The following is a 26958-nucleotide window of genomic DNA, read 5'->3' as shown; positions in this document are numbered from 1 at the left end:
AAGAGGGCACCTCAGCCCAGTCCAATTCAAGTCCAATGCTTGATGGGGCTCTCTTCAGACTCAGGTAGCCGCAAGCCAGTGATGCTGAAAAGTTACACAGGAGTCCAGACATCACAGACTGGTGAGTGCAGAGTCACGTGGATCCAAGGCTGGTGGAAGCATGGCAGGGCACCAACAACACACAGGGTCAGGTGGCCCACATGGGGCCACCGCTGGAGGTAGACACAGAGTCCCAATGAAGTCCCAATGAGGAGGAAGACAAAGGAGCAGAGAGGATGCACCTCTCTTTGATCTTGTTCTTATGCAAAGGGCCGCATCCCCAAAGAGATGTCATCAAGTTACTACTTCATTGACAGGATAAACTCCAAGCCTAGCCAAGAGTGTCTAATTAACATAATATGTAACCACCACAGCATCCAAAGAAATCCAAGTAATGCAATTACTATTCAAAGTTATACATCAACCAATGTGTGTAAATTTCAGCCTGAAATTGACCAGGCATACAAGATTCATTGATACTTATTGGTGATTGGAATTGTAAAGTTGGAAACAAAGGAATGAATCATAGTTGGGAAATATGGTGTTGGTGATAGAAACAAGGATAAGAATTTTGCAAGATCAACAACTTCTTCATAGAAAAAAATCTGTTTTCAACAACATAAAAAACTCAAAAACTCACTTCCATAGCAACTGCATAGGATAAGGTAGAACTGCCCCTGTGGGCTTCCAAGAATGTAACTCCTTACAGAAGTAGAAAGCCTTGTGTTTCTCTCTTCAATAACATAAAAGAAAATAATACACCTGGACTTCTCCAGATGGAACACACAGAATTCAAATTGACTACATCTATGGGATGAGGCAAGGAAAAGTTCATCAGCGGTGAAAGCAAGGCCAGTGGCTGATTTTCAAACAAATCATCAATTGCTTCTAGCTCAGTTCAAGTTGAACTTGAAGTCGAATAAAATGAAAATAGGTCCATGAGAGCCAAAATACAACCTTGGGAATCTCTGACCTGCATTTTGAGAACATTTCAAGAATAGAGTTGACTCTTTGAACGCTACTGATGGAAGACCCAAGCTCTGGCATCACATCAAGAATACATACATTAAAAAAGTAAAAGCTCATTAAAAAGACAGGAAAGAAAAAGTTTAAAGAGGATGACAGAAGAGGCTCTGAAACTTGCACACAAATGTAGAACGCTAAAAGGAATTGAAGAAATGATGAAGTCAAAGAGCTGAACAGGAAATGACCAAGGGCAGCTTGAGACGACAAAGTATTCTACTGAACTATGCAAATATAACGAGAATAAAGGACTGAAGTAAAATCACATCTCAAGTTGCAATATTGAAAGAGGCAATGGGCAAAAGATTGAACAATGCAGAGTTAATGGACAGAATACATAGTCACTATACCAAAAATAACTGGTCAACATTCAACCATTTCAGGAGTAGTGTATGATAAAAGAACCAATGATGCTGAAGGAAGAAATCCAAGTTGTACTGAAGCATTTGTGGGGAAAAAAGGCTCTAGAATTGATCAAATACCAACCAAAATGTTTCAACAAGTTGATCAGGCACTGGAAGCACTCACTAGTTCATTCTAAGAAATGTGGAAGACTAAGGTGGACCTGCCCTAGACCAGGCCAACTGGATGAAAGATAGCCACATTTGTATGCATTCCAGAGAAAGTGACCCGGCAGAATGCAGAATTTATTGAACAATATGATTAATATCACATGCAAGTAAAATTTTGCTAAAAATCATTCAACAACAGTTGCAGCAGTACATTGACAGGGAGCTGCCAGAGATTCAAACTGGATGTAGAAGAGGATGTGGAACAAGGGATATTATTGTTGAATTCAAATGGACCTTGGCTGGAAGCAGAGCATACTAGAAAGATGCTTACTTGTGTCTTATGGGCTATGCAAAGCCATTGGGTGTGTGGATCATAACAAATTATAGATAGCATTGAGAAGAGTGGGATTTCCAGAACAATCCATTGTGCTCACGCAGAACCTTTACATGAACCAAGAGGCAGTCTTTTGAACAGAGACTACTGAGTGCTTTAAAATCAGGAAAAGTGAATGTCAGGGTTGAATCCACTTACCATACTTTTTCATTCTTTATGCTGAACAAATAATCAGAGAAGCTAGATTTGACAAAGAGGAATGAGCCATCAGGATTGGACGAAGGTTTATTAACCACCTTTGATATGCAGGTAATATAAGCTTGTTTGCTGAAAGCGAAGAGGACCTGAAGCACTTGCTGTTGATGATGAAGGACTATAACTTTCAGTATGGGTTACAACTCAATATAAAGAAAAGCCAAATTCTCACAACTGGACCAAATAGAGGACCTCATGATAAAAGACGGAAGTTGTCAAGCATTTCATCTGGCTCATGGGAGCAGGGTCAAGATTTACATTAGGCAAATCTTCCACACAAGACCTCTTTGTAGTGTTGAAGAGGAAGAATATTACTTTGAGGACTAAGGTGGACCTGCCCTAGACCAGGGCGTTTTCAATCACCTCATCTGCATGTGAAAGTTGGCCATTGAATAACCAAGATGGAAGAATCCATGCATTTGAATTACGGTGCTGAAGACCATTGAAAAGTGCTATGGACCACCAGAAGAAGGAACAAATCTGTCTCCGAGAAGTTCCGCCCAAATGTTCCTTAGGAGTGAAGCTGAGGAGATTTCTCACAAAATTGGGAAATGTTATCAGGTGAGACCAGTCCCCGGAAAAGGATATCATGCTTTGAAAGGTCGAAGGGCAGGGAAAATGAGGAAGAGCCACAATGAGATGGATTAATACAGTGGGAGAGAGGGGAAAAAATGAGGGGCAGATACGAGGGGCTCAAGTAGAAAGCAAATGTTTTGAGAATGATGAGGGAAACAAATGTACAGGAGTGCTTGACACAATGGATGTATGTGTGGATTGTGATAAGAATTATATGATCTCCCAATTAAATGATTTAATAAAAAAATAAAATTAAAAAACAATACAGTGGTGGTAACCATGGACTCAAGCATAGCAACAGTGCAGATGGCACCAGATGAAGAAGGATTTTGTTCCTTCATATGTAGGACTGCTATGAGTTTGGACTGATGAGTAGGCACCCAACAACAACAAATAAATCAAAACAGGACACACCCTGCCATCTAGTAGATGATGGCTCATTGTTAGTCTTTATCAGCAGCCCAATTCCTAACTCACAGTGCGACCAGAAATTCTTAATTTAGCAAACTGAAGGGAAAACAAGCGAAGTCACAAGCAGAAGCTTGGTAATTGGAACTGCAAGATGTAATATAGAAACAGATACTAGCCAGACAATGTAGAAATCATACACAGAACTTCATCTGTCTATAGTTGCTCCATGCCAACAGCCTTCAGGTATTCAGAGCATACCTGAGGCTCCCCCCTTTCCCCCAATTTAAAAATTTTAAAATTTCCCCCAACTTTCCTACTCCTTTGCCTGTCTATGAGTCTTCCAGAGTTCAAGATGGTGGCGGAAACCTTTGCTATAGCCGGCTTCGAATAAACAGTCTTTGTTCTCACGTGGGTGTTCTTTGTCTGTTTCCACAAAACAATATGCAGTAGGATGACTGAAAGGTATCTAAGTGTAAAAGTAGTATTCTCAAAATGTGTGTTGAAAGGCAGTGATCAGTTAACTTATTACAGGAAAGTAGCGCTTGCAAAGGATTAATTGAAGGGAATTTAATGAAATGAAAGCAGGGCTAAGGGAACCTGCAGCACTGATGAAGAGCCAGGGTCTGGCAACCAGGAGAAGCCATTCTCATGCCTAAGCTGAAAGGGGCACGAGGAAAGAACTATGTAACTAGAAGCTGGTAAGAACTGAAGACTTTGAAAAGGGACTGTGGCTTGAGGTAAAGGGACACACAACCAAATCAATTGCCATGAAACGGACTCTGACCCATGACAACCCATGTAGATCAGAGCAGAGCTGCTCCATAGGATATTCAAAGGGTCATTTTTTGAATGGAAACCAGTTATTTCCTCTGGATGTACTGGACTTCCAACTTCAGGGGCATCCGTCCATCATGTTAACCAATCCCACCACTCAGGGATCTAGCTTCTGCCCAAACTATCAAGCTCACTTGCCATCGAGTTGATTCCAGTTCACAGCAACCCTATGGGACAAAATCAAAGTGCCCTGTGGCTTTCCAAGACTGTCAATCTTTAGCAGCTGGCGATTTCAAATTGCTGAACTTGTGGTTAGCAAACCAGTCTGTAACCCACTTCTCCACTAGAGCTCCTGCCCAAACTACAGCAGAGCAGAAAGGGAGCATCTCATTTGGATCCACCAATGGAACTCCAAGGGATAAAGGAATCCAGTTATACATTTCATGGGCCTGAGGGTCCCAAGTACATACAAGACAGAAAAGGGGGGGAAAAAGATGAACCGGAACTGGCAAAAATCACCTCCACCCATCAGAGAATAAAAGTAAATGGTAAATATAAAAAAATACAAATATCTCTATTACTATTACTATTATCTATATAGAGATTTCATCTTGCTTAGATCCAAATCAATGCTCACAGAATTAATAGTTATGAGATTAAAAAAAAAACCCACACCACATTGGGTAAATCTGCTGCACAAGACCTCTTTAGAGTACTGAGAACATTATCTTGAGGATCAACGTACTCTTGGTCCAAGCCCTGGTATTTTCAATTGCCTCATATGCATGTGAAAGTTGGCAATTGAGTAAAGAAAACTGGGTTCATTTGAACTGTGGTGTTAGTGAAGAATATTGGAAAGTGCTACAGGCTGCCCAAAGAATAAGCAGATCTGTCTTGGAAGAAAGGACAGCTAGGGTGCTCCTTTGAGGCAAGGATGGAGACACTTTGTCTCATGCTCTTGGACATATTATCAGGATAGTCCAGTTCTTGGAGAAGGACATCATGCTTGGGAGAGTGGAAGGGCCGTGAAAGAGAGGAAGGTCTATAAAGAGATGGATTGATGCAGTAGCTGCAACATGGGGCTAAGACAGGAGGACAATTCTGAGGACGGTGCAGGACCAGGCAGTGTCTGTGCTGTTGTGCACATAGGGTCGCTGTGAATCGGAAGCAACTCGATGCATCTTCCAACAACAACATTTTAAAGGAGAAAATATGGCTTACCATACTAAGTGAATAAAAAAGGGTATACATTGGAAAACTGGAAAGCTCAACATCAACAGATTTATAAATGATATCCACAGATTAAAGGTAAAAGAATATTTGATTTTCTCAATAATAAAAAGCATCTGATGTGATCTAACATTCTTCAATTAAAAAAAGACCCTTGGCAAGCAGCAATATAATACAACATCTTTACTTTGATCAGACATATGCTCCAGAGTCTAAACAACTTAATAAATGATGAAACATTAGAAAAATTCCCAATACTATTAGGAACTAAAGAAGACTGTTCACTGCCATCTCTACATTTCAGGGCTGTATAAAAGTCATCTGCTGAAACAACACAGAAAGGAAATTCTTCTAAAAATTATAAAGACAGAGATAGGACTATTATAATTAACACATGATAGGATTAGCTAACCAGAAAAGTGTCAGGGCAACAAATGAAAAACTGTTCATCTTTCTTATTGGATGTATTTTGGGGAAATTCCTCACTTCCAGAAGATGGGTCTCATTACACCATCTCAGGGAGAACATGTGGGGCAAAGTAGAGTGTTTGTGGTTATTTTGAAAGTAAATAAAAATTGGCTCTCTTCTAGAAACCTTCTGCTGGTATTCAGGACATTATTCACAAATATGGATATTCAAACTTATCCAGGATCCATAGCTTTGGCATCACCCACATAAATCGGAACTGCAGTGAGACGGCACTAGCCACAGTGGCTTTAAAATTTCACTCGCGGAGCCTCTTTGTTTGCGTAAACGAATAGAATAATAGGTTACTATATAGTTTTGAAAATGGTAAAAAGAATAAGTCAAAAGAACAATTCCAGGAAACAAAAGTGGAATGAAAATGCAAAGCGAAGTGGGCTGGAACCGGGGACCTGCTGAACTCTTAGTCTTTTAAAAGCAGAGACAGGTGGCCAGCAGTTCAGCTTCTGGCCAGTTTTCAGACACACATGAATCTCAAGCTACATGAGACTTATCTGGTTGATGACCATGGTTATGCTCTATGAAACGAGAAGATTAAAGATGGTCACATTCCACTGTGTCACGCGGCACCATGTTCCATCGAAATCCCTTTCAGAAAGGACTTTACGTCTCTTACCTCTCCGTAGGCTAATATTTCTCACTGAGAGAACTGAGCTAAACAAGTCTATATCGCCATAATAATCTTAAGGTTCGAAATGGCACTTACTTTTTTTTATGCATGATTAATCTCTTCAATGATGTATAAAATAATGCAGGTATAAAAGGCTTTGTAACAGAAGGCTATTAAAGCCTGAAAACCAGTAGACACTTTGAATCCCAAAGCCAAGCAAAAGGGAAAAGGTGTGATTCAGAAAGCGATGGATGGTTGGAGCTCACCCAGTGCTCTGCAGGACAAACGCCAGGCAGTCTGCTCCAGAAACTATTACAGTCCCAAAAATTCCACCATGCGGGGCTGCCCTGAGTCCCAATAGACCCAAAGGCACCCCACAACAGAGTTGGGAGAATATAATTCAAGAATGTTTCTGGTAATAAAGAATAAGAGTTCCCATATGGAAAGGTCTAGCACAGTAAATGAAAAGACTCACGGCAATTCACATTATAGCGAGATCTCAAAACACTGGGAATAAAGAAGTACGGCCAGGGTGTCCCTTTAGATGCAAGGACTGCAAGACTTCATCTCCCGCACTGTGCAGATGCGACGTGCCCGGCGGGAACAGTCAGTGGAGGAGCGCATCCTGTTTGGTAAAGAGGAAGCCGTCCGACAAGGTGGGCTGTCACAGTGGCTGCAACGATGGGCCAGCTTGAATACAATGGTGAGGATGGCGCAGCGTCAGGCAGTGCTTCCTACTGTTGTTAGGTGTAGGAAGGGACTTGCTGGCACCCACTAACAGAAACAAGGAGTGCACCCTAAAAGTCCATCTTCACACAGTTTGGATTAATGTAACTGAGCTGATTAAACCTGAGGTGCATGTAGTCTCCATTTCTCTAGCACCCCAACGGCGAAGTGTTCCCTCCAGCTCTGGGAGGAAGCTTCTACTGCCACGGCAAGCTGAATTTGAGTCGGCACTTACTTTTTTAACAAGTCGAACATGCTCTTTTCTACGTTTACTAGCCACTGCTCGACGGCACTTCGTATTCGAATCTTCCTGCAATGAAAAAACGGAAGGCCAAGTGTTTTTATCCATTTCATTGCGTAGATGAAGCTATAGGCTGAGTACATTTTTAACATAGTTTTGTAATAGTTATAGGCCAAAGGTCTACAATCCTATAGTATCTTTTCATTTCTCTAGATCTTAATTTGGAAAACAAAATATTTTTATATTCCCCATTGGATCTCTTAAACCTCAAACTTAGGTTACAGCGAGGCTGGGCTTTTGATAGATCGGAAGAATCGGGCACAGTCTTTTAAAAGCAGCTTCTACCAGGAACTACATGGCGGAGGTTAGAGAGCCTTCGCTGAGGTTGGCAAATTCGGAGTAAATTCCGACTCAGAGCAGCCCTGTAGAACAGAGTAGAACCGCCCCTGTGGGTTTCGGAGGCTCTAGATCTTTACGCACACAGGAAACCTCGTCTTTCTCCCTCAGACCAACTGGTAGTTTTGAACTGCTGCCTTGTGGATAGCAGCCTCACTTGCCACCCACTGCGTCACCATTACAAGACCTAGCTTGTGACCACCCTTTGGAGTCAGTCAAAACACAATCAGGAGTCCGTGGTCAGTGGAGGCAGCAGCCACCGCAGGCCCCGAGCAAACTCCCTTCATCTAAAGAAGGCAAACTGGGAGCAAGCGCTAAAAGGAGAGGAGAAAGCAAGGCAGCTGTCTCATGACAGAGTAAAAGGAAGTAGCCAACTAGACAGAACCAGGAGTGTGAAGAGGCCGTCTTCACTTTTAATGAAAGCAAAGGCGATAACAGTGCTCACTGCGTAAAGTTAGACCTTCTTTGCATAAAGACCCGATCTTGGAAGAAATGGTTGAACAAACTTCTTTGGATCTAGCAGCCATTACTAAGAAGAAATGTTACATAATGGGGTCTTACAAGACATAAACACTTAGTTTGTAAAATGTATATCCTACTTTGGCAGCATAAGACTCTCTCCTTCTGCAGAGATGAGCATCATGACAGCGGGAGGGCCGATTTCCTGTTTGTATATCATCAGCTGTTTTATATTTTCAAAGCATTTATCAAGATGAGGCTGTAAATCAGAAGCACATGTAAGGGTCACTCTGCAATCCTGCTCTGGACCAGAAAGAACATTGCTGAGCAGAGCTTAATGCATTACCTGCACAGACTCAGGATTTTTACTGGAAGCTAGAATGTGAAGAAGTTCAGCGTTGCTGAGAAAGTAAAATCGTGGAAAAATCATTCTTTTCGTTTCCAGGTAGTCCTGTGCAGAATCAAAAGGAATGTCATTCAGAACATATATTTACGAGCTATATCACATTCTGTTTTGAGCCCACGTTTACAGAGAAAAGTCACAGGATTAAACTTGCAATACAAATTTGCTTTCAGCCAAAATAACAGCCTATGCTCAGTGAAAGCTATATTTAACTTGCTAAAGATAATTTTTAATAAAGCAAAACAAATAAAAACACAAACCAAAATAAAAACAAAATCCTTACACACCCACTCTCACATACACATCCCGTCTTAGTAGTGACCGTTAAGAAAGCACTGTACTTTGATCTTAGCAGCAGTGTTTCCCCAAGCTCCAAACTGCTGATGCTTATTTCCCTACATGTGGCAATGTCATCTTACAGGGAAAAGCATGTCAGCATGTGACCACATCCTACTACGCAAAGAATACCTGCATTTCCTCTCCAAAATTGAGCTGCATTCGTGCCAGTCTTTTAAAGTCTTTTCTTTGTTTTCAGAAGGTGCCAAGGCTATCCATTTACCCTGGCTCTGACAGTGTGGAAGTTAACTCACCTGGCTCTGACAGTGTGGAAGTTAACACACCTGGCTCTGACAGTGAGGAAGGTAACACACCTGGCTCCGACAGTGAGGAAAGTAACACACCTGGCTCTGACAGTGAGGAAGGTAACACACCTGGCTCCGACAGTGTGGAAGTCAAAACACTTGGCTGAAGAGCCCCTTTTTTTTCCTCTTTCCACTAAATGGTCTGACCTTCCTAGTCAAAAGTCAATGGACCATAGATCTGTAGGATTATTTCTAGATTCTCAATTCTACTCCATTGGCCTATGTATTTTCATCCTATCAATACCAACCTGTTTTGATTACTGTAGCTCCATAGTATGTTTTGAGATCAGTAAGTATCAGTCTTCCAAGTTTATTCTTCAAAATTAGTGCTGGCCTCTTGGCCTCATATAAAATTAAAGATTGACTTTTCCATTTTCTGTCAAGAATACTCTTGGAATTTTTATCAGAATTGCATTGAATCTACACATCGCTTCGTTCTTTATTTATCAACAGTTTTATTGGCATATGATTCACATATTGTACAATTGAAAAGTTCAATCACATTCAGAAAAATTGGATATTTATCGCCACAACCGGTTTCAGAACGTTTTCTTCATTCTTGTATTGACAGTTATGAGTTCCTCATTTCCCCCAGCCTTCTCTGCCACACCCCGAGGCATCAGTAATCTAGTTGCTGTCTCTATAGATTACCTATCTTGGATTTCAATATAGGAAAACAGTAAAAAACAAACAACTGAACAACCACAACTAACAAGAATAACAAAGTATAACAGATTAAAAACCTCTTCAAAAGAAAGCTGAAGATTAAGAACTAAAACAAATATAAAGGGATCATCAGGGAGATCAAATGACAGGCGGCTAAATTTTAACTGAACTGCGTCTGCAACAGTCCCCCTTCCAATTCATTGTGCATCTTAGCGAGGCTCCTCACACACGCTCACAAGAGATGCACCAGGGGATCAATCCACTATTCACTATTATTTTTTTTTAAATGGAAAGAGTTTTTAAAAGGGTCAGAAGGGAGATCAATTGATAAGATATTCTATTTTGACCCATGTTTGCCATAATCTACTTTGCAATGATCTCTGTCTGATGGAAGGGCTGTTCACATCCGCCAACTATGATTCGAGAAGATTCACCCGAATCTTAACACATGTGTGAACTCTGCAAACAGATCTGGGGCTTCCACTGCCATCCGGAGCCTTCTGAAAACCAGGCGCTCACGATTTAAGCCCTGATACCATTCCTTCCTTCCGCTGTGGATCGCATTATTTACAATCCTTGGGTCGCACAGGCTGGTGTGCTTCTCCATGAGGATACCTCAGATGAGGAAGACCGAACAAGAAAAGATGCATTTGAATTGTGGGACTGGAGAAGAAAATGGAAAGCGCAGTTGTCGGATAAAATGTTCTCTATAAGCTTATTTGGTCAAATTGGTTTATCTGTCATACCACAATAGCTACCGCGTTGTGATATTTCTTTACCTTTTGATTTCCTCTGATAGATTTTGGGTTTTATAGTAGCGGAGAATATCCTTCTAGTCCCAGTGCATAGCAGCAGTGATTGATAGACATGAGATACTCCATTCATTGTTAAATGGAAGGCTAGTGGTTTATAAAGATCCTTAGTAATGCTTAACAGATATGCTAGTAATAATTGGAAGGCCTATTCTAATGATAGCCCCCCAAATTAGCTTCTATGAACCGGAATCTTTCTAGGTGACCCCCTTAGAATTGCTCCCGAATAAGGATTTGCAATGAAGAAGTCCTTCCTGGACATAGAACTTTCTCCAGGTTATAGCTATCAGAGACAAATATTCAGGGGGTTGGGGGAGAGAAGTCATCATAACTAATACTATGTATTCATCAAGGAAAAAATGATGAACTCCTGAAGAAAAATAAAACTGTATGTCACAAATCTTTTATATTAAATCTGGTGTTTAAGAATATGTATTGTAGCTGAAAATGTCATAAAATAAATAATCAAATAATAAATTTCAGCCTTTTCCTGAATTTATCAGCTTAACAATATTGATAATGCTAATTTAAAAAAAGTAAGTGCTTTTGCTCACTGCTTTCTTTCATTTAGAAAAAAAAAACCTTTCAAGAGAGGTACTACAGTTATTTCCAATTTCAAAATACGGGAAACTCGTTAGCTACTTAGTGTCAGGTCCTTTAGATGGTTTCATTCACTGTCCGTCCCTTTGAAAGTAAACTCGGTAGCACTAGAGAGGATGACTATTTGAAGTAATGTTGCGGCTACAGTAGTCCCGGCAGCCCGTGTTTCAATTAGTTTGTGCAGTCAGCTACATTACATCTAGTAAAATGAAATAATTCTCCACTTTAGCATCACTGTAATTTTACCTCCAGACTTTTTTTGATGCTTTCAAGATGCATATTACATTTTTTCAGAATTTCAAGAATTCTTGCAGAGGTTGTTATTTGCAAAGCTTCCAGTTTGTTTTGTACTTTTGACATGACATCTTTCCATATAGAAATCACCTTTGAGAAAAGTTTTGCTTCCGATGGAAGCTGCCTTTAGAAATAAAATTAGAGATAATTTTATTTAGGGGTGAGCACTGTATTACAAATGTATATTCTACTTGCATTTTCAACAGAATTCTTAGGTTAAATAATCTTTCATCTTATTTTTATACATAAGTTATAATGTTCTGATGTTATATTTTTGTGCTAAATCATTAGGATATTTGTGAATGCCTATTATGTACAGGTGTTTTACATAGTATTAAAGACAAGCATAATTAGATAAGACATACAGAATCTTAAACAAGGTGCCAGGAAATGATGCAATATAATAAGGTTTTTTAAGATCTTATCGATCTTACACAGGTATAAGATTGTTGCGTACACATTTTACAAATTATAAAATAAGTGGAAAGTGCTTTGCCTATGCTTATAAGTAGATTGTTTTAGAGTTTTCGTTGAGGAAATGAATCCTCAAGGATTACAGAAATCAAGTGATCCACTGTGCATTCTAACCTGCATATACTTTTTTACCTTTGTATTTCTAAAGAATAAAAGATTGGTTCAAGATAAAGCCAATTCCTTTGACACGTCATCCATTCCTCAAGAGTGTAAGAGAAGAGAGTCAAGTTTTCATCCCATGCTTCCACCAGATCCTGCAATTATAAACACACATACGCAAACTCTAAATATACTGATCCATACGAGTCACATAATGAAAACTGAGATCAAAGTGATGAACAGTCACTGACACACAGAAAGTAGTAGATGGAAGCTCACATAAATGAATATAAGTTTGACTAGTTTGGAGATCATTTTAAAGTGCCTTGTCCATTGAATTTTCTCTTATTATTATAAAATATACAAATCTCTTTAGAAAATGTTTGGACTATTTACATGTATTTATAGAAATTAGGATGATAGCCTCCCACTCGACTTACTTCCCACTTCCTGTCAGATCAAGCACGCCAGAGTTTGGAATGCATGTTCATTAGTCCTCTTTAAGCACTGTGTGTGTGTGCACTTGTGTGTGCATGTGTGTATACACCCTCACTAATATTCTACATAAAGAAACCATACTTTATATGTTATTCTGGAGCTTTCTTTTTTCACACAGTAGTGTCTTTTAGAAAGGTACAAGTCAGTATTTAAAGTTTTTCCTCATTTTCTTATTATGGATCTATTAAGTTTCATTATATGGATATGATTTTTTCCCAAGTAAAATATATGCAACACTGTGATTTCACTCCGTCTTTGTGACTCCTAGATGGAGCAGGTGAGTTGTCAGCTGGCCTGACCCGGCATGGCCATTTTGAACTTCTGCAAGCTGGTTTAACTAGAGTCATCAATCTACTAATCGGGTCCACTCCCCCGGCACCAAAGAAGTACCCACATGGTGGTAGTGACCAGAACGGTGCAGTCCTACCCTTGTTCCCCACAGGGTCCCAGTGACCAGAAGCATGGTCGGTCCCCACTCACCCACCTGATAGCCAATGATAAATACCCTTGCAGAGCCCCTGTTCCAGCTGAGATAGAAAGCAAATTCTCATGGATATCCTGGTTTCAGACCAGTGGAAGGCACCGTGTTGGATGGAAACATGGCTCCACGCACTCGTGAGTGGGCAGAACCCCCTTCCAGGCCCAATTGCTCTGTCTCCAATCACCATCTGAGTTTGTCTCAACTCCTCATTAAATGAGAAAGAAATGAGGTCTTTAACAAACGAGACCATCAAAAGTGGATATCCATTTGTAGAACAGTTACACAGGATCCGTATCTCACACTATACACAAAGACAAACTCAAGATGGACCAAAGATCTCAATATCAACACGAAACCACAGAGATCAACTTGATAAAATAGGGGCAAAACTAATAAATGGTATAAGTACACTATCAAACATAGCTGAATACACATACACAGAAGAATACAAACGAGATCATTGGAATAGCTGAAAAACTAAGTACAATTAAGTGCATCAGAATATTTCATCAAAAGAGTAAAAAGAGACCCCACAGATTGGGGAAAAACGTTATCAGTTATATACCAGCCAAGGGGCTAGTCTAAAAATATATAGAGAAAAACAGCATTGCCTCAAGAAGAAAAAGATAAATAACTCAGTATGCAAAGGTCAGAGGACAGTGAAGACACCTCCCTAAAGAAGACATTTAGGTTGTCAACGAGTATAAGAATAAATACTTGCACTTATTAGTCATTAGAGAGATGATTATCAAAACAATATTGAAATATCATCTCACTCCAGCATTAATAGCAAAATTCAAAAAAACAACAGTGCTGGTGAGGGTGTGGAGAGACTGGAACCTTGACACACTATTGCTGGGCTGTCAGATGGGGCAACTACTGTGCAAACAACACGGTGCTTCCCAGTGGAATACTACTCTTCACTAAAAAGCAATGACAAAACTATGAAACACTTCATGGCCTGGATGGTCCTGGAGACCATTATGCCAAGTGAAATGAGCTCATTACAAAAGGACAAATATTATATGAGACCATGGTTATAAGGGGAAAAGGCCAAGATGAAGACTACCATCCCCAAAGGAACTGACGTGCAGGAGTGCCAGGCTGGGGAAGGAGTAAGTGAGGGAAGAAAGAGCAATGGGCAGACTTTTTATGGGCGTTAATGTGGATGACATGGAAGACAATCATCCACAAGAGGGAGAAGAAATAAAGGCCGCAAAGATCTCCCTTGGCATACATTATCAGTGATAGGATAATATTCATATGCCTTGAAGAAAAAGCAGCATTGGCACTGATGGTAAATTACATGGTTTATAGAGTTACATGGACCTAAATATTTCTTGTCCACTCAAATAAAACTTTCCAATATCTTCTCATAAAAGTAGTATTTTTCAAAAAAACATTGTAAATACTCGAACTATTAAGTAGTAGATGCTAAAACATTTCCCCTTTCCCATACTATTTACCTTAATGGGCCCAAGATAGGAAGATCCTTTAAGTGTTGCAAGTATGACTTGAGATTCTTCTAACTGAGCTAATATATCATCTATAGAAGAGATTATTGGGATAGAGCCAGATTCTGCATGATGAAGAATCAAATGCAAAGGGGTGCTATTCCAAAGATCGATCAACTTAAACAGCGTTTTTTCCAGAGCAGCTTCATTAGTTGCAGCATTTGATATTTCATTTATTTCATCTTCATACTGTAACATCTAAAATAAACAGTTATTCTTTAACATTCAGAGAAGCAAATAATTTGATACATTTTACTCGAAAGATTTAAAAGCACACTTGGAAGGACTGAAGCACTAGAAGCATTGAAAATCTGATTCCATTAGGTTTGCATCCTAAATAAAAGCCTTATCTTTCATGCCTACCCCTTCTCAGTTTTTAGTCGCCCTAGTTTACATTCTTCAGGGAAAACGTCAGGCTACATTTAGTTCCTTTGGATCTAGTTAATGTAGGAAATAGCTGACAACACCTTCCATATATGGGCAGATGACATTAAGTATTTCCTTTAGCTTTCTTTTCGGTGCAGTAATAGCAGCAATTTACTGTGTGATTTGCTTTTATTTCCTACAATCATCTAGAGATTGCAACTAATGGACCCAGCTTTCCATTGCTGTGGCTGTTGGTAGGTGCACTGAGTCGATTCCTACCCACAATGACTCTGCACAACAAAATGAAACACTGCCTAGTCCTGCTCCAGCCTCACAATTGTTCCCATTGTTGCAGCCACTGTGTCAATCCATCCCCTTGGTGGTCTTCCTCTTTCTTGTTGCCCCTCCACTTTACCAAGTATGGTGTCCTTCTCCAGGGACTGGTCTCTCCTGAGGTCATGTCTAAAGTATGCTTTGGGATTAAAGAATAATGTCCAATTCCTCTGTTTGACAATGTAGTTCAATGGAGACAATGAACACATGTGACTACTTTTCATCGCCTCTATTTCATGGTATTCAAAGAATGATTACAAGAATGGAGGAATTATTTGATTTCTAATGGCTCTGTTGTTGTTAGGTACCATGGAGTGGCCTCCAGCTTATCATCATTTTCTGTACAAAGAACATTGCCCAATTTGTATGTGGCATCCTCACAAGAATTCCTGGCTTAGTCCACAGTGGCAGCTGCTAGGTCAGTCCAACTCAGTGAGAGCACCCCAGGTTTTTGATGACTTTATCAAGCATATTTCCCTCCAGCATTTTTTTCTCCTGAAGATGGTGAGATGAAGTATCACTAGCTATCCTTCCATTTTCTAAAAAGCATTCTGGTTATTTTTCTTCCAGGATAGATTTGGGGAATTTGATGGTATCTTTAATTCTTTGCCAATACCACAATTTAAATGGTAGCTCTTCTTCAATTTCCCTTTCTCATTGTGCATCCATGCATGCATTTGAGATGGATAAAATGCTAGGGCTTGGATCAACCTTACCTTAGTTATTGAAATGACAACTCTGCTTTATAAGACTGTAGAGAAAGCTCTTATTTTTGGGGCAGCAGACATTTCTCATACAATTTGTGGTTTGAATTCTGGACTACTACTTCCTTGGGTATTGATTATTGATCTAGAATGAATGAAATCCTTGACAATTCTAATTTCTTTGGCTTATCATGATAGTTTTATTGGTCTAGCGGTAAGAAATGTTATGTCCATACTGAGGGCTGTAGTCTTTTACCTTCATCAATGCTCAAGTCACCTGTACTTTTCCACAAGCTAGGTTGCGTCATCTACATGTCTCGTTGTTAGAGTCTCCCTCGCACCTGTCATCACATTCTTCTGGTTTCACGCCCCTTTCAGAATTCGGCTCAAACTTGCGGCGTTTTCTGTTCATGTACAGCTGCACTTATTTTCAAATGATCCTTAACAAAAAATTGCTAGCATGTGATATTATTTTTCAATTTACCCATTCTCATTTCTTTTCCTTGGAATGGGTAAAATACAGCACTTCCAGGTGATAGGCCAGAAAGCTGTCTTCCACATTTTAAAATATGGATACATAGGTCCAGTATTGCTTTTATTCACTAAAATATCTCAGATGCTATTCCATCCGTTTCTGGAGACTTATTTTTACCAGTCTTTGCTGCAGCTTGAACTTCTTCCTTTACTGCCATTGGTTTGTGTCGGTCAATTATTTTTCTATTATTATTGTGCTTTTTAACAGTTTTACTGGTACTTCATCCACATACCATACAATTCAATAGTTCAAGTATATCAAGAAGAGCTATAGAATCATTACCACAATCAAGTTTAGAACAGTTTCTTCTTCCTTGTACTCATAATTAATGTTTTTAATTGTGGCCAAAATATACACAACAAAACAGTTTACAATTCCACAGCTTTTACATGTAAACTTCAGTGCGATTGATTAAACTCTTCGTGTAGTGCATCCATTATTGATCTCCTTTCCCAAGTTATTCCACCGCCATTAACATAAGCTCAGTGTCCCCTAAGCAAGTCCTCTTCCTCCTTCATCCGTGGCAACCGGAGGTCATTTGGTGGTTCTTTTTTTAGTAGTTTTCTTGTTATAATATTCACACATCATACACTTCTACACTTAAATTGCTTTTTAAGAGTTGTATCTACATCATCACAATCAGTTCTAGTGCTCCCTCCCCCCTTGCGCATTCATTGTTTGCTCCCCAGTTCCCCTCACTCCCCCCTCCGCCCCCCACCCCACCCTGTCTTCATTATTGTCTCTATGGTTCCACTCCTTCTGTGCTTCATAAACTGGGAAACCTAACAGAAACAAAAACAACAACACCAAAACAAATCAGAAAAGGAGAAAATAATAATATAAAGGCAAAAATAAAGAGTAAGAAGAAAAAGGACCACCATCAATATCCAAAACGCCAGAGAAAAAATATTCTGTCATGGAACAAGCAAGAAATATTTGGGACTAGGGCAACTTCCTGTTGGGCCAAGAGAGAGAGGTTAACTGAGTATCATTATAACATGGTACGATCCCTAATAATCAATTTTACAATAATCTGTCTGGTACTAAAGCTGCCCCTTGCCTGTGACCATGTTAAAAGTACTAACTGTTCTTGTATTGGCGCTAGAATTAAGTGATGACCCAGAATCCATGTGTTTTTCCAGGGGTCATGAACGAACTATTCTGGTTGACTTTAATGGTCCTATTGTGATAATAATAACAATAACAACAACAAACAAAAACAAAGAAAAAGGAAAACAAACAAAAAAGGAAAAGCATTGTCAACCCTCACCCTGGGGTACAAGGTGATTGCACTGATAACATGAATAATTTATGCAATGACATAGAATTTGAGGTACTGTTGATATGCGGAATGTATACGCATATAGTCCAAGTGGGAGCTGCAGTCCATGCGTTGTTGCTTTGTACACACTGGTTTCTTAACTACTTGAGCCCTGTTCACATAGAGCATGGAGGATGGGGCTAGGGAATAAGTTCCTGTGTTATATCTTACAAGGGTAGATTCTTGCCTCTTAGATTAAGCCTGTCATAGTAATGCAAGGGGAGCATTGAGGTCCTGAATATGACTATATGGTGGTTCTGGGTCCCCTTTCATTGGACATCCCCTAAGTCAGCAGCCCCCCCCCCCCGCCAAAGTCCAATGACCCCCATTTCCACAGTCTCAGGATGGCCATCCTTTCCTTTAAGGCGATTTCAGTCCTCAGTCCTCAGTCCCAGGATACAACTAGTTTTGAGTAAGGTCCAGTTCATTCAATTGGGCTTCCATATCAAGACCTTCTGGTATGGCCCTGGGGGATGCCATGTTCCTGTAAGGCCAGTCTAAGGTCTTCATAGTGCTTAGTCCATGGCACAGTTCACTGAGGTTTGGGTAGACACAGGTTTGAAGTGTCTACTCAGGATCTTAGACCCAGGTTTATTCTTCCCTTAGGTTCCCTACAAGTATTGTTTGTTGTCCCTTCCCAGTATGAGGTAGCTTCTCCCCATTTACTCACCCTACTCACTAACAGGCCACACGGTTTTCTGTAGAGGCTACACAGGTTTGAAGTCCCACCAGTAACGTAGGCGTGTTCCCATCTCATCTCTCCACATCCTCTCCATCATTTATTTTCTGCTTTTTTTTTTGCCATTAGTGTTAATGTAAGGGGGTACAGGTGAAGTAGGGTCCAGTTTGTTCAGTCGAGCTTCCAATGTGAGGTTGCTCCTCCTCCTTTACCCACTGTACCTTGCCAGAAATATCAGTGCCATGCCTTCGACGAAATGTAGATGCTCCTTCCCCTACCTTGACTTTCCAGGCAGGCTCTCCTCTCATTCCTACGGATGGTCTGTTGATCTGTCACAGCCTCGTCTCCACGCTGTGCAGCATCAAGTGGATGGTCTCCTTTCCCCCGTTGTTAAAGCAGTGACCCGGGCAATGTGAGTTCTCCTCTTTCAAAGTGGTTCTTATGAAAATCAATTCTTTGGGGCTACATTGTGCATTTCTTCCATCTTCATTTGATCATGTCCGTATCACTGAATTTTTTGCCTAGGAATTTCTTCAATTTTGCTAATTGACAGTTGAGTTTTCTTTTCCATTCTTTAGCTTGAGAAATTCTGAGCAGGTTCTTCCCATGTGGTTTTCTAAGTCTTTTTACCTTTCATTAGAGTTCTCTACATTGTTTTCTCAAGTTGTCTGTTGAAACACTCTGTTTGCTTCTTTTATTTCATTATTTCTTCCATTTTCTGCAGCTGCTCTACACTCAAGAGCAAGTTCTGGGGGCTCTTGGTGACCCACAGTTTGCCTTTTCTTTCCTTTCTTCACAATGATTTATTAATTTCTTGATGTATGAGTATGATGGCCTGGATATCATCCCACAGCTTTTTTGGTCTTTGGTCCCACATGTTCAGTGCATCAAGTCTGTTTTTAAGATGGTCTCTAAATTTAGGTGGTGTACATTTAGGGTCATACTTTGGCTTCTTGAGCTGATCTGTATTGTATTCGGCTTGCACTTGAATTTGTTTTCACAGTAGAAGTGCACCTGTGCAATTTTGAGACTATAAACCTTTAGTAAAAAGCCTCGATTGCTTCCAAAGAGCAGCTGGTGGTTTTCAACTGTTGGCTTTGCAGTTAGCAGCGCACTCTGTAACCCACTACACTACCAAGGCTCCTATTTATTACATTAGACTCTGTCAATTGTGAAGCTCGAAAAAAAATCTCATTATAAGCAAGGCATGAAGGTGGAAAATTCTTTAATCGTGGAAATTATGGAGGAAGAAAAATCTAAGTTTACCTCAGCACTTACCTAGACAACAAAATAATTGTTAATTATGAAATTTTAATATCAAACTATTGGCAGGATCTTCCTAACATACTCAATATGTTTTCATTTTATTTAAAATGAAATATAGTGCTTTGTGTGATTTACCCCTATAAAATGAATCCTTGAGAAGCAACATTCTTAAATAGCTGTGTGCTGACTTCATAGTAACATATTCATTTCATTTGTCACACATAAAACCCATTATCATTGTTTCTTAATCACAAAGACAATAATGACATATTAGTAAACCTAATTATCTCTAATTAAACACAATTTCATATAATCTATAATCTATAATCTACTAGTATGAATCTTTTTTCCCAGAAACGTTATACACTTTGCTCTTTTATAACTCCTATTTCCTATAGATTTACTTGTCTACTTACAACCAGCTCCTTTGGTATTTCAATCTATTTTTAAAGCTTCTTTTACTTACCTTGAGTGATAGAAGATTCTCTACTGAACAGTTTTTATCAAGGGAAATTGACTTTCCAATAATCTCATGGAGAGCCTCCCAATGCCTGGGCTTGAGACAGGGGCTTCCCAGAGCTATGATGATTGGCAGTTCGTGTTTAAAGTCTGTCACCAATTGCTTAAAATGTGTCACCATATCATTTTTAGGTAGGCCTATAAATAACAGATAAATCAGTAAGCTTACGATACCATATTCTTTAAAAAAAGAAAAAAGAGAAAATAAACTCTTTTAAAAAATAAATACATGGTTTATCAGCTATTAGTCTGCATTAAATTGAATGCATGATTTATCAGATATTAGTCTGCATTAAAATATAGGTAGCCTCAGGTTACGAACATCCAATTTATGGGCAACTCCTTCTTGCCCTTTAAACAGTACTTTGAACCTGTTCAAATTTGTCCTGTGATGGCTGTGGAGCAAAAGAGGAATAGACATGGAACTTTACAGTCTGGGTGATTTGTCACCATAACCAGAAGAGAAAAAATTATAGGTGGGAGCCCTGGAGTGAGAGATTCAGCAGAGACAAAGTGTGCCCTTTTGGTAGCATGTTGCTTCGATTAGCTTATTGACAGGCTGTGAAGAGCCATACACACTCAAAGTTGCCACTTTTGAGTTGGGCACTGCCATCTTTGAGCAGGACAAGCAGAATTGCTTTGGCTCAAACTCCATTTTATGATTATGTAAACTTGTCTTCACTAGGAAACATGGATCTCTCCTGGCAACAAATCACCTTCACTTGCTACCTATGCAGCTTTTAAATCATGGACAATTCTTTGAGCCTTTTCTTGCACTAAAACCCCAAACCAAGCCAAACTTACTGCCATACAGTAGATCTCAACTCATAGCAATCCTTTACAATGGAGCAGAATTGCTCCTCAAGATTTCTGAGACTGTGAATCTTTACAAGAGCAGATAGCTGCATCTGAACCACCAGCCTCTCACTCTAAGCAGCCAATTGTGCTGCCAAGGAGCCAAGGTGTAAGGCTAAATAAGAGCCATGTGAGCCTGTGCTGGCTGATCTACATATTCTTAATGATTCAATTAGGAACAGATTTCATTCATAACACAGGGACTATCTAATACTCATAAACCAGGAAGCTTTGTCAACATCACCCTACTATAAGAATTAACTCTAGATTCGATAAAAGAGATATAGTTCTCAAGAGCGATAATTAAAACCCAACACCATCAGACCCAAGTTATGTAAAATTTGATACCAGGGATGATCAGCTACCCGAGTGTTCTCCCAATTTCATAGATAAAATGGACATACAGACACAAATATCTTCTGAAGACTGTCATAAGTTTGGGACTTTAAAATTTTGCTAAGTCCGGTAGAAAACTAAGGAAAGAGATACACCATCACTATCATTTCAGAAAGAAGATACCTTAGGAGCCAAGCTGTAGAAATTAAGCCGTAGGCCAGCATTGCTCTATCATCTGGTATTGGAAAAGCGCGGAGATCTAGGACTCCACATCTATGGAGTTATAAGCTGAGCACTTATGAACAACTTTTAATTCAACTTATAAAGGTCAAGGGGCGGAGACAGAGACATCTATTTGTATCATTTGTAAATCTGTGTTGAACAGCAAAATATTTTTCAAGCACCAGATTTAATCGGAAAAGTTCATCACTTTGGCTTTTGCCCCACTGGACTTTGACCACAGTCAGATTTTATGGTAAAAGAAGGCACCGTCTGCATGCCAGTTCCCATTTGTTTTTCTGATCCCTGTGTATAACAAAATATTGAGTGCAAATGCACAGAGTGATTATTATGTTTATATGATGAAAGTTGAAGTCAGGTTGCCAGTTTTTTCCTTTTCTGAACTTTTTGTGATCTTGTGATGTTCCTTGTGTAATTAAAACACAAGCAGCAGAAACTATTGTTTCTGACTTTTCTGGAAAAGAAAGACCAGCTTGAGACAGAGCTGAAGGAGAAGGAAGGCGTCCCCAAAGAAAAGCCATTCACTGGCCCAGTGAAGCAAAGCATAGCATTCTTTCAAAGAAATCACATCTTTGCCTCAGTAATTCATGTCATGTTTAGTAACTAGCCTGAGGGAAACCTCTCAGGATGAACTGCTTCCCCAATTGCTCAAAGGGGCTGTAATTAGGAGTTGGGTCTAGATTCTTCAGCTGGGCTCACACCCTAAGAAGAACCACAAGGAGGGTGAAGGGTGTGGGCTGGAACTTTCAGACCATAGGTTCCCTAACTTATTGGGCCTATTGTCCTCTTTTCAGGGGAAAAAAAAGATTATAATGCATAGTCCAGGATAAAGTGTTGGTATCTGCTGTTGAAACCCCCATCTCCCCCCAGATCATTCCAGTCCTATATTAACAAGTGTGGGAAGAACTTGTTAAGGATAGAGGCTACAAAAATTGTTCTTTTTAGAAAGGATTTTTACAAAAATTTGATCTCTTTCTTGCCTCAGCAAGTACTCCTACCTACACTCGTTCAGTGTAACTCTAGACCTACAGGGACAGATGGAGACCCAAGGCCAAGAACAGCGATTTTGCCAGCCCAGAACCCCATTTCGTGTATAATCCTAGATGGGAAACTTGAGAAAATACTTTGTACCTTTTTCTAGTACTAAGATGATTTGCATCCACTTTGAAACATTCCTCTGTACTGATTCTATATCAATACTTTGAAGAGAACTTTTTCTCCATTCCCGAAAGAGTTTTCCCCATTCCTCTTGTGAATCCCACAATAATTTTCTCAACATTAAGTCGCATTCAATCTCCGAGATATCGGAAAGCACAGTCTGTGCGGTTTCCTCCATACCAATGGAGTGGACATTGCAGTGGGAGTCATCTAAATAATCCCGGTACGTTGCATACGCTTTAGCTTTGCTGGACAAATTGGCCGCTTCCTCTGTGAACGTGTGGATCATTTCCACTGCTGTTGCCACACGAGTACTATTACATAACAGAACAGGACTTCGTATCTGAAAAACCAAAACAGAACGGCAAAGCCCTATGTGAGCTCAAAGTGGCCAGAACTGAGCCATGTTTTACTGACCCACTTCATGTTTTACTGACCCACTTCAGAGTAGAACTGCGCCACAGGGTCTGAAGTCTGTACGTCTTTACACATCTCTCTCCTGTGGAGCAGCCAGTGGGTTCAGAGCACCAGCCTTTTCGCTAGCAGCCCAACGCTTAACCCTCTGTGCCACCACACCAGGCTTCTCCATTTCCCTGACAGCATTTACATTTATACTCTAAAATTTAACATTGCTTGTAATTGTCAACGGAGAAAAAGTTATCCTTAATTTATCATTGATGTTAAGTAACATTAAGGTTAACTATTAGGAGTTGGAATAAACTCATTGGCAAGGAGTATGAGTTTATTACCATAGTACCTATAATTTATTGTGCACCTTTTCTGTCTCAGAAATGGTAGGTGTTTTACATACAGTATCTCATTTATTAAGTCCAAACAATAATCTTGAAAGGTAGACAATACTATACACAATTTTATAAGGAGATTCTGAAGTTATTAGTCATTTTTCCATTATGATTGCAACCCTATGGCATCCTGAATTCCAAACGTATTTTTCTGGTCCAATTCAATTTTATATTGCCTTCATGAGACCTATGACATGCTTCCTTATATTAGATGCTTATGATTGTACACCAAGTACTGGACATTTTCACCAATGACTTTTAAACTTTACTGTAGTTTTTCCTGATGTGTCCCTTACTAAATAACAAACACTTTAAAATTAAGAATTGTTTCATTACTTTTGTTGTTGTTATATATGCCCTAGAATCCAGGAGAGCAAAATGTACAAAGTAGCGGTCTCTTGAATAAAAACAAATAAAATGTTGTTGAAAGAATAAATACACTTGATCATATTGTTTTATTGTTAAAAAACCCCCGCAAATCATGAAATTGCTTGCAACATTATATTATGAGAAAGTGGTGATTTAATAAACATCAATACCAATTAGTGTATAAAACTTATAAGCAGTCAGAGCCAACCCAGGGATATAGATGGCAGCCAATTAAAAAGGAGGGGAAAAGAAAAGAGGATGGGGTAGGCAGAGCACTAACCCACCCATATGAAGGGTATTGTTTATGTCTCCACAAACAAGGGTGCAAGGGACCAGACCCCTACCTGATGCACCAGGACTGGAAGGAAACATACCAGCATGAAGCAGTGAACCGGTAGAAACGTCTGTGGGGCTGATCCCAATCCCAGCTATGTGGACCCCCTCTTCCAGAAAAATGTACTACAGAGGACAGCACTGAAGATAGAGCTCTGGGAGAGGGGTGGGGTCTGCTAGAACACAGAGGAGCAAACTAAGAGGAAAGGGGAGAGAGAGAGAGAGTGGACCACATCCCGGCCCACCAAGGTCCAAGGATGACATTCCTGCTCATAGCAGTCAATGCACACTGTAGGGCAAGCCCCACGACAAGAAACGGCATCCCCCCACTGACCTCATAGTGCTACAGAGAACAACACTGGAAACACAGTGCGGGAATTGTGCCTGGGCTGACACCCCACCCTCACCCCCACCCATACTGAAGAGAAACACGAAGGGAGTGCAACAGAGACTCAAGGGGAGCAAAGCAATGAAGTCCCTGAGGAATCCCAAAATTAGACTTTGGGGGACAGGGCTTGGGACCTCATCAGATTTGATCTGAAAATATTCATAAGGTCAAGGTCAACAGACTGACCTGGACCTATTGATACACTTTTTTTTTTTCATGGCCGTCTATGTAAGATAGGCAGGATGAGCAATCCCAAAAGAATGGTCAACATTCAACCATGTCAGGAGCCAGCAAATGAGTTCAAGCTGCACCGAAAGCTTTAGCCAAAAACAAGCCTCCAGGAATTGATAGAATAGTCATTGAAATGTTCAACAAGCTGATGAAACAGTTCATCATCTATGCCAGGAAAGTTGGAAGACAGTTACTTGGTCAACTGACTGGAAGAGATCCATATTTGTGTCCATTTCAAAGAAAGGTGATCCAATAGAAATCTCAAATTATAGAACAATATCACTGTTATCCCATGCAAGTAAAATTTTGCTTAAGATCATCCTAAAATGGTTACAGCAGTATATTGACAGGGATCTGGATTGACTTGGAAGAGGATGTGGAATGAGAGATATCACTGATGATGTCAAATGGATCGTGGCTGAAAGCAGAGAACACCAGCAAGATGCATACTTGTATTTTATTGACTATGCAGATCATAAAAAATCTGTGGTTAACCTTGAAGAGACTGGGAATTTCAGAACACTCCACAGTGATCAGTGGGAGCAAATGGATCAAGAGACAGTTATATGACCAGAACAAGGGAATACGGCATAGTTTAAAATGAGGAAAGGTGTGTGTCAGGGTTGTATCCTATCACCATACTTGTTCAATCTGTATGCTGAGCAGATCATCATAGAACCTGGGTTATATAAGGAAGTGAAGAAGAGTGCACCATCAGGATTTGAGGAAGGTTTATTATCAACCTGGGATACGCAGATAACCCTACTTTGCTAGCTGAAGTGAGGAGAACTTGAGGCACTTGCTGATGAAGATTAAGAATTTCAGCCTTCAGTGTGGATTACAACTCAATGTAAAGAAGGGCATAATCCTCAAAACTGGACCAATAGGTAAAATCATGATCAATGGAGACAGAGTTGAATTTGTCAAGGATTTCGATTTGGTTGGATCCACAGTCGATGCTCTTGGAATCAGGGATCAACAGATCAAAAGATGTGTTATATTAGGCAAATTTGTTGCACACCTCTTTAGAGCATTGAAAATACTCTAATGCTAACAGATAATACTCTAATAATACTACTCTAATACAAAGATGTTAGTTTGAGGACTTATGTGGGTCTGATCCAAGTCATGGTATTTTCAATTGCTTCACATGCATGTGAAAGTTGGATATTGAATAAGGTCAACTGAAAAAGAATTGATGCGTTTGAATTATGGTGCTGGGGAAGGATATTGAAATTACCATGGACTGACAATCTCTCTTGGAAGAAGTGAGACCAGTTACTGCTATATGTTGGAATCCAATTGATGGCACCAAACAACAACTTTGAGAAAGAGAAAAATTATTTGCAAGCATAATTTTTCTGGTTCAGATGGAGCAAAGGTTTTGCCAGTCCTATCAGCAGTCTTTGGATTCCTATCTTCAAAAAATGACAGCAGTCATCAAGCATATAAATGAAGTGGAGTTTAAGGGATATCAAATTGAAGTCAAGTGATAAAATAAGCATATCTCACCATGTCTCTCCTATGGAATATAATTATAAAAGATAGGCAGAATGCATGGAGAAGTTACTTGAGGATCCCAAGTATAAACAGCAGCACGCCTAGTGAGGTAAATGATTCAAAGTGCCACCAAATTGGTTACAAGTTTACAATTTTTTTCTCCACTACCATCATTTCTAAGCTCCATGTACAGAAACTCTGGAGTGAGCTTCAAGATGCACAAAGAAACCCAGAAGAAGGCATGAGTTCTAACTGCAGGAGCAGGAAATTTTTTCTAATGCTCAGGAGAGTGTAGACGCTCTTTTTCCATCCTTTCTCTCGCATTGAAGACCCCAAGCAAACCATGGTGGTCTTTTAGGCTGTTAGCAAGAGGAGCCTACAGGATCCCAAACTCAGAGAGAGACAAAAACTTTCCTCTACCCAAGTGAGCTGTTTCTCAGGAGGATCAACTCTGAATTGAGTTTTTCTGTG

General features: G+C 39.8%; 1 protein-coding gene across 1 annotated transcript in view; it reads right to left on the bottom strand.

The window, feature by feature from the left end:
• DNAH14 (dynein axonemal heavy chain 14) overlaps positions 1–26958 on the bottom strand; it is a 419312-nt gene that overhangs the window by 290595 nt on the left and 101759 nt on the right. Inside the window, exons 17-24 of the mRNA XM_075542667.1 lie at positions 22837–23206; positions 20222–20412; positions 14504–14749; positions 12092–12213; positions 11438–11609; positions 8416–8520; positions 8210–8328; positions 7209–7283 (exon numbers count right to left, since the gene is read on the bottom strand). Coding sequence (XP_075398782.1) covers positions 7209–7283; positions 8210–8328; positions 8416–8520; positions 11438–11609; positions 12092–12213; positions 14504–14749; positions 20222–20412; positions 22837–23206 — 1400 coding nt within the window. The remainder of the gene's footprint in view (positions 1–7208; positions 7284–8209; positions 8329–8415; positions 8521–11437; positions 11610–12091; positions 12214–14503; positions 14750–20221; positions 20413–22836; positions 23207–26958) is intronic.

The sequence above is a fragment of the Tenrec ecaudatus genome, chromosome 1 (assembly GCF_050624435.1).
Source record: "Tenrec ecaudatus isolate mTenEca1 chromosome 1, mTenEca1.hap1, whole genome shotgun sequence".
NCBI classification, from domain to species: Eukaryota; Metazoa; Chordata; class Mammalia; order Afrosoricida; family Tenrecidae; genus Tenrec; species Tenrec ecaudatus.
The sequence above is the reverse complement of the archived record's forward strand: the minus strand, read 5'-3'. Positions and strand labels throughout refer to the sequence as shown.